A 12,920-nucleotide genomic window follows, 5' to 3' on the forward strand; every position below is an offset into this window, starting at 1 on the left:
AGGTAAGCCAGCACAAAATTCTTCTCTTGGTTACGCAGGTGCAAATGAATAATGAAAACAGTACACTCCTCCCTGATTCAGCCTGGAAGAGCAGAGAATAGAAACTCATCCAGAGAATTTCGAATTTATGTTTGCAGAAAGAGAAAAGGGTAAAATGTCTCACTGAGAGCAGGCATGAAGATCCTAACAGTCGCCTTCACATTTAACACAATTGTGTACTGTTACCTGTCTCCCAGGTAGTTTTTACATTCCCATGGGATAAATCAGTGCAGTTCCATAGTGGTAAAGGGGATGACTGAAATTCTTACCAGCTCAGAATCCAGCAGAGGATTTCCAAACTCTCTGACTGAGTCTTTAACGTATTTGAGTTCCAGGGTGGATGTGAGAATGCTCTTTGAAATAACAGAAGTAAACATGTTACAAAGACTGAACAGTGAAGTAATATCATGTTATAAATACATATAGTAGCTTAAATTGTTTACTTATTCTGCTATATAAGAACCAAGCTTGTATGACCTCCAATTAATTTACTGTTAGCCTGAACACACAAGGAAAGTGAACGAAGGGGCGATTTGGAATGACATTTATCAGCTCTGGAACTGTCGCCTTTTATTATTTCCACAAGGCCTCATGCTTCTTGGCTGCAGAGAAGGCCATGCTAACTTGAATGAAGAAGAGCACTTACCACCAAGAGCAGCTACAGCACAGATAGCTTCATCACTGGATGCCTAGGATGGAAAGACCACCTCCCCTTTTTCTGACTTCTGTTAAATGAGACCAAAAACTGTTGCATAGTGGACGTGCACAAAACCTTGCCTTCACACCAGGATAAAAAAAAAAAAATGCAACAGAAGAAGGGATTGAGGGAAGGGAGGAGTGAGAGAAGGGAAGGAAATAAACTTTATAGAGACAGGATAGCCCAGGGACTGAGCAAAAAGGACAAGGCTGAAGAAAACTTCTAGCTCTAGGAGGCAGATTGGAATCCGACCTGAGTTTATAGGGAGTGAAAGCCATTCCCAGCAGTGACTGTTTGGTGGTCTGTCTGAAATGAAGTGCTACTCTCAGTCAGATTTCTAGTGGACAGAGAGCATACTGCAGCTTTCACTACCATATCTGGAACTAATCTGCCCCTTTTGTTGACACTTATAACAGAGGTCAAGAATTGGATATACATGGAAACTAACCTCTCTTGAATTGAACTGAAACCAGTTTGTGGGCAGGTTTGCATTGCTTCTGATGCTGTCCTCTAAATAGACAGCTTTGCTCTTCAGGGATCCTAGTCTAGCACAGGATTGCTGTGTTTGGTTGGTTTGTCGATTGGTTTGAAGTTATGCTTTTGTGTAAACTATCTCAGTACTGATCCTCCAGCATTGTAGTTGCACTGTTCTGGGATTTTTTAATTGAAATAATGGAAGAGCAAGGCAAGTCCCCTTCTATTTGGCTAATACGTTAGTCTATTTTATTCTAACTCAGACGGATTTGTGTTTGTGTAAGGGAAAGAATACCTTCTCAAAACCTCAATTGTTTGTTGAACTGGGCAAAATTTTGGAACACCTGCATAACCCAGAGGCTGAAGTCTCCAGCAGATCAGTAGAACTCTGCCTTCTAAGTGCCTAAGTCACTTCCGGCGAAACACTGTAGACTCCCAAGTCAATTTTATCCATTGATTTACCCCCCGCCCTTTATTGTTATGCACAAATTGTGTCTAGGACAGCTTAACTATCACTTTAAAGAGGACAGTTTTGTCCACTATGTTCCTGATTGATTTAATTTATTTTTAGCTATGACTATTACAAAAGCGTAAAAACAGTCAAATACAATGAAAGTGCTTAGTTCAAAGTTTGCTTGTTTAAGGTAATTGAAAAGCTATATGACAGAGCTTTGCAGAAACATAAGCAAATTTCTGGTGGTTGGAGACAGTCATACATCTACATTGTACTTCCACATACAATAGCAACTATAAAATTCCTTCTGTGCTGCAGCACGCCACCCTCTGTGGAACAGAATCAGTATTATATGATGGTAGTTACAGATAGTTTAGTAGTAACTGTAAAACACTCAAACATTATGGGTCTAATTCCAGTCTGCTTTGCACTGCTGTAAGTCGGGAGTAGTTCTGTAGCAGAGAACGTACTTACCGCTTACAAAGATCAGAATCAACTTCTTCAGTGCCTATAGGTGAAACGTAACTGCGCAGTGTAACAACGTTTGCTTTTGCTAAAGGGTGGCCTTCCTAAGTTACAATGTCAGAGGAAAGCTAAGCTAACATGTGGTGGTTGGATGCATTATTTCTGGCTATTTAAAAGTCAGTTAAAATCATTTCTAAAGTATCCCATTTGCTGAAATGCATGTTTTCCTTTTTCGGTTTTTTCTTGTTGTTTTTTGTGATAGTTAAACAAAAATACAAGACTGACTTAAACTTTTAATGTATTTTATAGCACTGGCTATTACTATGTGTATAATCAAGCCAGGTTTAGAGTTCTTTCAATTACCCTGTAAAAAAATTGACCCAAATTTTCTATTTCTGTGTAGTAATAATTATTGAAACCCTGAAGTCCAGCTCAGAAAAAGATGAAAAAATCTAGAGGCTAATACAGAATTATCCAGGCCATCGTTCCAAATTTTCTAGAAAGAAGTGGCAGGCCCTTCCTGCTCTCTTGTGCTGCTGAAAGAGAAGTGTATGTTTCTAATGATATTTTTGAGCTTGCAATTCTAAGTCTGGGAAGTTCAAAGGAAAACAGAAGTAAAAAGCCCCCAAAACACACTCAGACAATTTTGCCCAGCGGAGTGGGTAAGGGGCTGTTGAATTTTACCTTCAAATTCTGTTTGGTTTTTATTTAGTTCACCTGTCTTAAATTTAAAATAAAATAACAGTACAATAGAACAGAACTGTAAAACTAAACTTACAGTAGCATATATCTTATTGATGTGAGTAATTTCTTCAGGGACAATTGTTACATAAAAAGTGCAAATAGAGAATGTTCTGTAATCCTAGCATGAAAATTTTCCGGTCCACTGGCCGTCTCAGTTCCAAACTGGTTCGGCAAAGTGGTATCACATATGATCGTAATATATATGACACAACCTTGCAGGTTTAAAACTTCATATGAACCAAAAACAACTGTCTCTACTTGGGTAGTGTTGTGCCAAGAGCCATTTTTTAATAACATTGTTTTATCTTCTGCTCATCCTAGGATGAAGTGGCCCAGCCTCTGAACCTTTCAGCCAAACCCAAGACATCTGATGGCAAATCTCCCACATCACCCACCTCTCCTCATATGCCAACTCTGAGAATAAATAGTGGGGCCAGTTCACTAAAATCCTCTGTGCCAGCAACATTAGCTAGTCCTTCGGCCAGAGCTAACACAATAGGTAAGCTCACTTTCATTTGTCCCTCTTCATATCCACTAGTAGGTATTACTAAAGAGTGGGCATTTACCATCCAGTGCCAGGCAGCGATGTGTAAGTGTCACAGGTTGACCATAATAGTGCATTTATTGATATCAACGAAGAAACTCCCAGATACTTCACAGCGCAGGAGGAGTATCTGAACCTTGTATGCAGACTAGGAAAACAAAAACCTATGTTATTTGAGATACTGCTTTGCCAATAACAGTCAATAAATGATGTATGTTTAATGGCAAACGTTAGAGAGAGACAGATTCTACCATGACATCTGAGAAACAAGTGGTGAATAAACTTTAACAAAAATTTCCCTGCTGGCTAGAAGTCTACGGCTGCAAATAAGTCTTTGGAAAATTACAGGTTTAATGCTTAGTCCACTGAAAAACTGCATGGGGCGTTATTTTACGTTAGTCTACCCAAGAAAATACTAATGGCTAACTAAAAAAACAATCACAAGGTTTGCTTTAAAACAAATTTGATGTTGTATCTTGCCAACAGTCTTGCTGGCTCTTTTGAACGTCATTCCAGAAAACAATATTATTTTTTCCTCCTATTAAAATTGCCTCTTTGCCTAAAGACCATCTAAATAATAGTGGTCCTTGTGATGATTTTACAAGTACGATTTTTAAAGGAACTGCTCTTTGTGTCTGTATAAGTAAAATGCCTATACACCCCATTCCTGATCCTTTTAACTGAAACATTTTATTACAAGGATTGATTTAATATAACTTGCATTAAGATTTCAGGATGTAAATTACAGTCTGTTTTGGGAATTAAATGAGCAGATTGTGGTACCTTTGCTATTGTGGGACTTACTGCTCCTAAAACATCTCCTACTGGCCACTTTCAGAGATGGCAGTGATGTAGTGAAAACATTTTCTTTCTCTCTGGGTCTCTTCCAAGCTTTGTGTAGCCTATATTCTACCTACATAGATACCACGAAGACTCATGGTTATGTCCAAAGTTTAAAATAGATACAGATTCCACTCTGTTACCCTTCCACTATACATACGTTATTATTCCTAATGTTGATGAGTGTTATATATATCAGACAGAGGATATACTCCTATGTCCCGTACAAAGGAAAATAATGTTATCTGGTATGAAATGTTTCATATAGCTGTATAAATATTTCATAACTGTCCCGCTGTTAATTGTTAATGCATGTATTATTCACATTAGCCCTACACTGTTTAACTTGGGTAGGTAATAATGTATTTCATCTTTAATTTAGTTGGCTCTACTGCTATCCACGTACAGTGGACTGAGTTTCAGTTTTTTCACATTAAATCCTTTGTCTTCAGCAGAGTGAGCATCACATTTAGATGTGGAGTTAAGCATCTGACCCGCATCTCAGTGGCAGGACATCTCTTATTCTCTCCTTTCCAATCTTCTTTCCCTACACACCTGATATTGTTCATAGGTTTGAGACCCCTGCAATTTACTTCTTTTAACAAAATGCAGATTTTGAAATGCTGTACCTGTAATGAGTGGTAATGTAATTGGATAAAAGCTGTGAGGATGAATGGAGCTTTAAAGGTCACTCTTGTAAGAAGAATTAATGCGTTATACCATTAATAAACCATGGAAAACTGTGGAGGAAAAGATAACATACTTAAGTTATTGTTAATGACATAGAGTTCACTGCTGTATATCTCCTAGCTACAACTATAGAAAGTGACTTTTTGAGGTTGCTGAGCAGTATCACTGTGCATACTGTATGTATAAGATAAGCATTCTTTAAATGTGGTGCGGGAGCAGGACAGACACAGCCAGCTTCTATCAAAAGTCTGTCCTTTATGGAGGACTAGAAGAGTGAAAGGCTTGCAGACACTATACAATGCCATGCTATACTATATCTATATAATATATACTGTACTATAACACTGTACTGCTAGGTCAGAGCCACCCAAATTCAGGGTAAGCAAAAATCATTACTATATAGAAATTGTTTGGTGACCTTAAAAAAGTGTGCAGGCAATTTGAAGTTACCCCCCCAGTAGGATCTATGCCACGAAAAGTCCACGCCTGCTGATAATCTTGATAGCAACTGGAGCAAAGGGACTAAGGATTAAAAATGGTAGAGAGACTGGGCTCCCTTTTTATCTTGAGAGGTGGATTCTTCCAGGAACGGTCACTTCTTGGGAAATCTGCAGTTAAGTGCCAGACAGTTACTCCCACCATTTGCATGGCTGGGACTGTCAATGCAAAAGACAAGTTGTCGGTTTTAGGTGTGCATGGGCCCACCTTCCTGGGATGCAGCTGAGCTGTCACCTTTCCTTGCCGCTAGCTTCAAGTTAAAACTGCTCCGTGAAAGCAGTTCTTCAGGCTGCTGGTTCCCAGTGCCGTGGAGAAACGTTCATGGGTTGTTCAGCTGTGTCTGGAGGAGGTAAACCTCATAGGAGCCTCCTATGAGTAAGAGTCCTATGAGCTACTGAAGTCGGGCATACAGATACGTAGCCCTGTTCTAGAGTTGTCCTTATAGCATATAAATTATGCTACAGACTGAGCAGTCACACATGTCATGGCTTCATGTATGACTTTAAATCCAAGCATTTCTTTTTGGGAACAGGCATATGTCCATGTACTAAAAACAGAAACAACTTCTCTCTACCCTTTGCCATTATCTTCAACATCTCTATGCTAGTTTGGCAATCCTCGTAACTAAGTGCATTTTATGTAATGCAGTTCCCCTCTCTGTCAATAATTCACCACCTACCCTAAACAACAATAATTTACATTCAACTCGCTTCTATATTAATCATTTCCCTGCACACCAGCATCTTGGCAGCTACTGAAAAACATAAGGAGTGCTTGCTTTTATTCACTGTCATGTGCCAAACTGTCTCAAAGATTGCAGTATTCAGGAAAAGCCAAAATAGTCTGGAGAAGGGCATGAATTCCAGTTCCTAGGCAAATTCAGCTGCATTACGGATTGAAAGTATTATACCTAGCCTAATCAGGAGCACAACCAGCTTTTAATACTACTGTTTGTTTGTTTGTTTGTTTGTTTGCTTCCTTTTTAATTTATTCTGACTACATGCAAGCTTGATCAGGAACAGATGCAAAGTGGGGAAGAAACCAAGCAAGTTGTTAAAATGGAGGTTAAAAAAAAGCAACTGGTAGCACTGTGTAGGTGCAGGTTATATCCTTCCTTATGCTAGGAAAGCTGGAATTACTAGAATTCCGTTGGCTTGGAGTTACTGAACTGGGTCATTTGATAAAAGCAAAGTGGATCAAGAGAATTTCATATAAAACTCTCAGGGTTCTTGGGTGTTTAGCCAAAAGCTATCTCTTACTACAATTAACAGCACTCAAACTGCACAGAAACTTCTGCTTTCTACTTTCTGCCAGCTAAAGACCAAAATACCAGTCCCGTTCTGTGTGTAATCTAAAAAGAAACAACAATAGAAACCAAAACGAAAAAAATCTTTAGAGCAGTGCAGCGCTGAACTAATCTGACATCAGCTTCTTCCACTGAAATGTTTTAAGCGGCAAGACAATGTCCTGCGTTTTTTGGCAATCAGTGGATCAGATAGAAGAGTCTAGCAATACAACAAGGATGTGTAATCTGACATGATTAGACAAGGCTCTTTAGGAACAGAACATTCATAATTGAGACAAAGAAAGAGTATTAATAACACTTTCCTAACACGGCAGTTAGCCATTTTATATTTCCTTTCTTTAATCTTAGTGTTTTTCAACAAATCATGGGATTTAATAGCGTGTTTTGGCAGATTAGAGGATTTATGGCCCAGATGTTTTTTGTTCTAAAAATGGATTAGGGTGTAAAGTTTGCTGGAATCCATGGAACATGTTGAGGCAAGCCGGTCATTTTGTGTGTGATTAGTGCCTGCCTTCTGTCTCACAGTCCCTCCATCTGTCACAATTCGCCAATGGATCTGGTTAGATTTAGCCTCATGTCACAAACAGAAGTCCCTTTTCTGGGCAATTTCATATTACAGATTCATTTTATGCCATTTTTATGCCCTAGTTAAAAGACAGAAAGAAGTGTGTGTGTGTGTGCGGGCATGTGTGTATGTGTGTGTGCGTGTAGAGGAGGAGGGAGATTGATAGATATTAGCCTGTGCTTTAATGTTTGAAAAATAGACTGGGGCTTGGAGTCTCCCATCAGTATTCTATCCTACAAATCACATGCAGATCATAATAAGTATAATCTACAGTACGCTAAAGGAAAAAAAATGACAAAGTGTCACATTTAAAATTAAATAGTATTAGCTGTGCCGGCAATGCTTGTAACATTTTAAAAGGAAATAATTCGGTGACTACTAAGGCTAAGCCCTAGGCTGTGAATTTGCAGCAAAACAGTGGACATTTGACCTACCGTTAGCAGCATGTATAGGAGTGGGAATGTAGGTCCATGTAGCTGTGGTTTCTTACACGTTTCTGAATGACAGGTGGTGGTGGGGAGCATTCAGTGAATGAGGTTTCTCTTCCTAGCCATTATGCATTTCATATCTATAGCAAACCACCGCCACCTGTGGTTTATTTTAATGTATTCACAAGTTTTTAGAAGGGGAAGAATAAAATGGTCTGTTTTTAAGAGTTTTGGCTTGCTGGCATGATCAAAGCTTCCCCTAAGTCCTATCCAGTTACATCCTGCTGCATGCAAACCACAGGACTAACCTCCGTAATGTCAGGGAAATATTGAAACTAATGGGATCAAGTATCAGGACGATGATTTTGGCACTGATGTTTCTCATGGTTTATATCCAGGTGGCTCTATCATAGCAGTAACAGAATTACCAAGTAAAGACAGGTTTATGGGCTACACCTTTTAACTCTTTCTCATTAATAGTGATAAAACCTTGGTGAATTTCACTGATGAAAGCTAAAGTGTTTTCTTGTAACTTTCTTTTTTTAAGATATCCTTTCTTCTATCACGTCGTCAGGTTATTTAAATGACCACGATGCTGTTACCAAGGCAATCCAGGAGGCCCGACAGATGAAGGAGCAACTTCGGAGGGAACAACAGGTGCTTGATGGGAAGGTGGCTGTTGTGAATAGTCTGGGTCTCAATAACTGCAGGACAGAAAAGGTCAGTTCCTAAGAATCCCTTTGTAAGTGAGGTCATATTTATCTCTACTTACAGATACGTAGTATCTTCCTCTCTTTTTTTTCTCCTTTTTTCTTGCTATGTTTTCTTTTTCCCTTTCAAACAGAATAGTTGCTTCTTTCAAAAAAGCATGAAGCAAAATGAAAACCACAACCAAAAAGCTGACAAGCGACAGAGACCTTGAGATACTTGAGGCGGGGCGGGGGGGGGAGTGATGGAGTGGGGGAGAGTTGAAGCCCTCATGAGAACTTTGGAGGCCACTAATTCTCTGTTCCAGCCTGTCAATATGTATTATGACAAGGTGATCTTGGAAATCTCTGGGTCTAAGTAGAAATCTTGCTTTATGGAAATGCTTACATGTGTTTGTGAGATGAGCTGGATTTGAAAATATTCAAGCTTCTTTAGGAACATAAGCTTTGCTGATACTCAGGCTCAGCTTCTGGGTATTTAGCCTTACGAGGTTGTCATATATGATATTTTGTGACCATTGCAATGTAGCACTGTCAAGTCATGTTAGATGACTTAATAAAATTGAAAAATCAGAGCATTGACAACACAAGCTGCACCAAGTATTTCCAGTGAAACTTAGAAGCAGTGGAACGTGTGGGCCTGGCCGCCTTCTACTTTTGAGCTGGCCTGCTAAGCTGTACTGTAACAAAATATAGACAAAGTGAGTATTCTCTTGTAAAGCTTGCACATACTGTAACTGTCACACCTGTCAAAGAGTGTGTGATTTCCTGCTGTTCTCTGGAAATCCCTGATGTCTTTCCGTGCACTGTCCTGGCTTATGGAGGGTAAATGGACCTGCCAGTCCTTTAGCTGCCACCTTTACAGTAAGACGTCTTTGTAATACTGCCACCAAAGATATATAGCCAAACTCTTGTGCGCATCTCAACTTTATATGTTTAACAAGACTTTTTCCTGAATTCCTCTCTTTCCCCTGCAATATTTTCTGAGATGATATAGCATCATGCAGTTCAACTAAAACGACTGTTGCATTTAGTGTAAACTGAATTGTATTGAAACCTCTTTTACGGGCTTTTCACCCTAAGGCCTTGTGTGAATCACTGAGATAGGCAGATAAATAGAATGAATAAAAATGATCAGCTATTTAGCAGAAACTCAAAAGTCAGTCATCCTAGGAAGCTTGTGAGTCAAACAATATTGTCCAGAATGAGCAGATTGCTAATTTGGATAGCTTTCCATTTTTCCCTGTTTTTTAGATGGAGTCTGATCAATAAGCTGTGAGAAGCCAGCAGTCTGGGTAATGAATGTTAAATGTACATGTGAGTCTCCCACTACTGTACTTTTTTCATCAGCCTATCCTGGGTGTAAATGATGTAGAAATGACTCCAATTTCTTGCATTTTCTTGAGAGGAAGGGGAAGGAAAAAAGAGGTCAGTGTAATAGGTGTCTGGCACTACATACCGTCTCTTTTTGAAGAATAAGAGCCTTGGTATGGGGTGAGAGAAAGAAAGAGAGGGATGGAGCATGTTTACGGCATTTCATATAGAAGAGTACCAGAAGGGAAAAGGGAAAAGCAGAGTGTCAGATATAAGAAGAAGTGATCACAAGCACAAAGGAATTTATATTCAAATATTTAAGCATTCTTGAAAGGATGCTCGGAGCAGAAATTTCTTTTCTCTGCTCCCCATGTAGAAATGACTTTAACACTCAGCCAGATGCTAATGCAAAGTGACTCAAGCTATTCCTCGCAAGCATAGCTAAATTGCCGTTATTTGTTAAGCGCATTGAATTCAGCTGTGGGTACAGCAGTTGGTTGCATTCAGAAAGCATCTGTACCCTTTTTTTTTTTTTTTTTTTTTTTTTAATCCTCCAAAGCAGAGACAACTCTACCTATCTCCCCCCTCTCCTCCCCTGTGCTGGCTGGGAATTGTCAAGTGACAACCGACCAAATCCTTTTGGACAGGAAGCCTTCATCCTGAGTTCTATATACTTGCAAAGCAGGCCTTGTGGTTGGATCAGGAAGCCCATTAAAAGCACTTTGATGGTATGGAAATTCATCTTCATGAAGCACCCAGGCCCCTAAGCAGCATGCTGTTTAGCTGTGGTTACAGATCAGTCATTCACATCGGAGGGCAGTAATTGTGCTGACGGCTTGTACGGCAATGGAAGTACATAAAATAATCCCAGGCCCTCCACCATGGCATTGCGAGTTAATCTTCTTTAATACAGATCAGCTGTTGTTCTAACACATGACTTTATGCTGGCACTAGTGACTCTGCACAGCATTTTGATTAAGTAACAGGAGTGGAACCATCTGCATTCACTTTATTCTGTTACTTCTCTATTGTTGGGATTCTCCTTACCCCTTCTGTTTTCACTTCTCACCCTCAACCCAAGTTGAAGTTTATTTTCCTCTCTAATTCATGCCTCCTGGTGGGCTTATGGAGGGCAGAGAGTTCTTTTACATGGCAGCAGGAAGAAAAAATTGCATTTGCTGGATTTACAATTTTTCTAAAGTGACACTAGGGTTTGAGGGTTCTGATAAAATAAATGCCAAAACTTTTATCAGGGAGACACTGATTAATTTCTATCATTTATTTATTTATTTAAGGTAGACACAGGGAAGGACAGAACTGAGTCTGAGCTCTCCTAGATGAGAATGGCATTTTGGGTTGCTGGGGTGCCTGCTTAAGTTAATAAGCACTAGTTAAGTGGTTGCACTGAACATACAGGGTCTCCTAAGCTGAGAGAGATCTGTCTCTTGCATTTGACCCAACAGAGAAAAAGTCAGAGGCTGTGATGTTTGGGTACCTGTGCCTATCTCCCACATACGTTCTAGGCCTTTCACTAACTAGGCAGCCGTGAGGTGCAGATCCAGAGGAACACCCGAATTTCTCTAAAGTTTATGACTTTTTGATCCAGTACTTCAGTTAAGTTTTTCTCTTTTATCAAGAGCAAGATCTGAGAGGAAGGCAAGTGTGGCCATTTTTTTATTAAATTTTGTTTGAAAGATGTTTTTTCCTGTTTTCAAGAAACAGGGTAGCTGGGAAGGTGGGTAACCAGAAATAGAGGATGTTACAGTGTAGCCACTAAAGGTTTGGGTTCAGGAGCTTGGAGTCCTGCATGGTGGCTTAGGCGCAGCCCCCTGAGCTTTTCAGACATTATGTTTGCTCGCTGGTTACTTGCTGGCATTGAGATTTGGGGTGGAGGGGGGGGAGGGAATAAAAAGAGGGTTAGCCTAAGATAGCTATGTGTAAAGGAATATACTCATGCATAGAAATGTATGTTATGTCTATAGTTATGTATGGTAGAAAGGTCACTTTACTTCATGTAGAGGGTGATCCCAGGCTTTATGGGCAACAAACACTGGTCTGGGAATATCCAGAGTTTTCCTCCCTTCTTTGCTGTGATGATTAGCGTAGTTACAGAGCTCACTCTGAGACCTGTTGAGCTTTTTGTTGCATTAATCGTAACTGCAGCCAACCAAAGAAGGCAGGTGCCTCAGTTTTCAGATGTGAGCTTGCCAATTAGAATACTGTTAGGGATGTATCCACCAGGGATGGGTGGGTAGGCTCAGGACTGGAAACTAGCTTTGTGAATCTCTCTGTTAAAGCCCCAGAGGCTTTTTTCCACGTGTGTACACGATCCATTATCTAGTTTTCATGTTCCCAGATAGGTTTATCCCTGTGGACAGCCAGACCTGTCAGCTGAAAGGCAAGAGTCAAACAGGAAGCTTTTGTGGAGCTAGAGGGATGCTGTGTAAAAGGAGTCATAAATGGGAAAGGATTTTCTAAAGTGACTAGGATAATTTGAGTGAGTCACTTTATGGGCATCCAACTTGGACCATCTTGAGTGATTTGATTTTCAGAGACTTTCAGGAAAAACTATGAGCGTCATGATGAACATAGATTTTACTGAAACCTATTTTAATTGCAAATGCAATAAAACATATTTTTACTTTACTTTTCTTGGAAACGTTTCAATGTATAAATGAGAAATGTGTGTATATGTTTTTCTGGTTTCTTGGAAACCCAGGAGCATAGTTTTATTTGTAATTGTCATCTACAGTGAATTATAGCTTGATATGTACTATACATAAACAATGTTACCTTTTATACATGTTGCTTAGAGTGCAGATTGTCATCTAGTGCAAACACCACAATGGTCAGCATCAGAAAGTGGACTCTGGTCGAACTGCATGTGCTGCTGCAAACAAGATGTACACAAACACAAAGAACCAGCGTGAGCGTGCATGCATGCAGACCTTCAGTGCGCCCTTCCACAAATACACAGCACAAATACGCGTAAAGCCAGCCCGTAAATTTCTCATTATACTTAAGCTCTCAAACATTAATGTATGTACCTTGATAACTGTAAAAAAAGGAGAAAGGGGACACCAAAGCAGCTATTTGAGCACATGTGAATGCATACTGGTACAAACACAGGTACTGATTTTTGAATGTTAGTGCCT

The 12,920-nt window shown here is 39.7% G+C and overlaps 1 protein-coding gene across 50 annotated transcripts in view; it reads left to right on the forward strand.

The window, feature by feature from the left end:
- The window catches only part of SOX5 (SRY-box transcription factor 5), a 724,053-nt gene that overhangs the window by 686,379 nt on the left and 24,754 nt on the right, over nt 1-12,920 (forward strand). For 27 of the 50 annotated variants that reach the window (XM_068949562.1, XM_068949319.1, XM_068949301.1 and 24 more), the window contains 2 exons: nt 3,195-3,372; nt 8,292-8,464. In XM_068949562.1, coding sequence (XP_068805663.1) covers nt 3,195-3,372; nt 8,292-8,464 — 351 coding nt within the window. The remainder of the gene's footprint in view (nt 1-3,194; nt 3,373-8,291; nt 8,465-12,920) is intronic. The other 23 variants (XM_068949602.1, XM_068949596.1, XM_068949513.1 and 20 more) reach the window with 1 other exon arrangement.

The sequence above is a fragment of the Struthio camelus genome, chromosome 1 (assembly GCF_040807025.1).
Source record: "Struthio camelus isolate bStrCam1 chromosome 1, bStrCam1.hap1, whole genome shotgun sequence".
Classification (NCBI taxonomy): domain Eukaryota; kingdom Metazoa; phylum Chordata; class Aves; order Struthioniformes; family Struthionidae; genus Struthio; species Struthio camelus.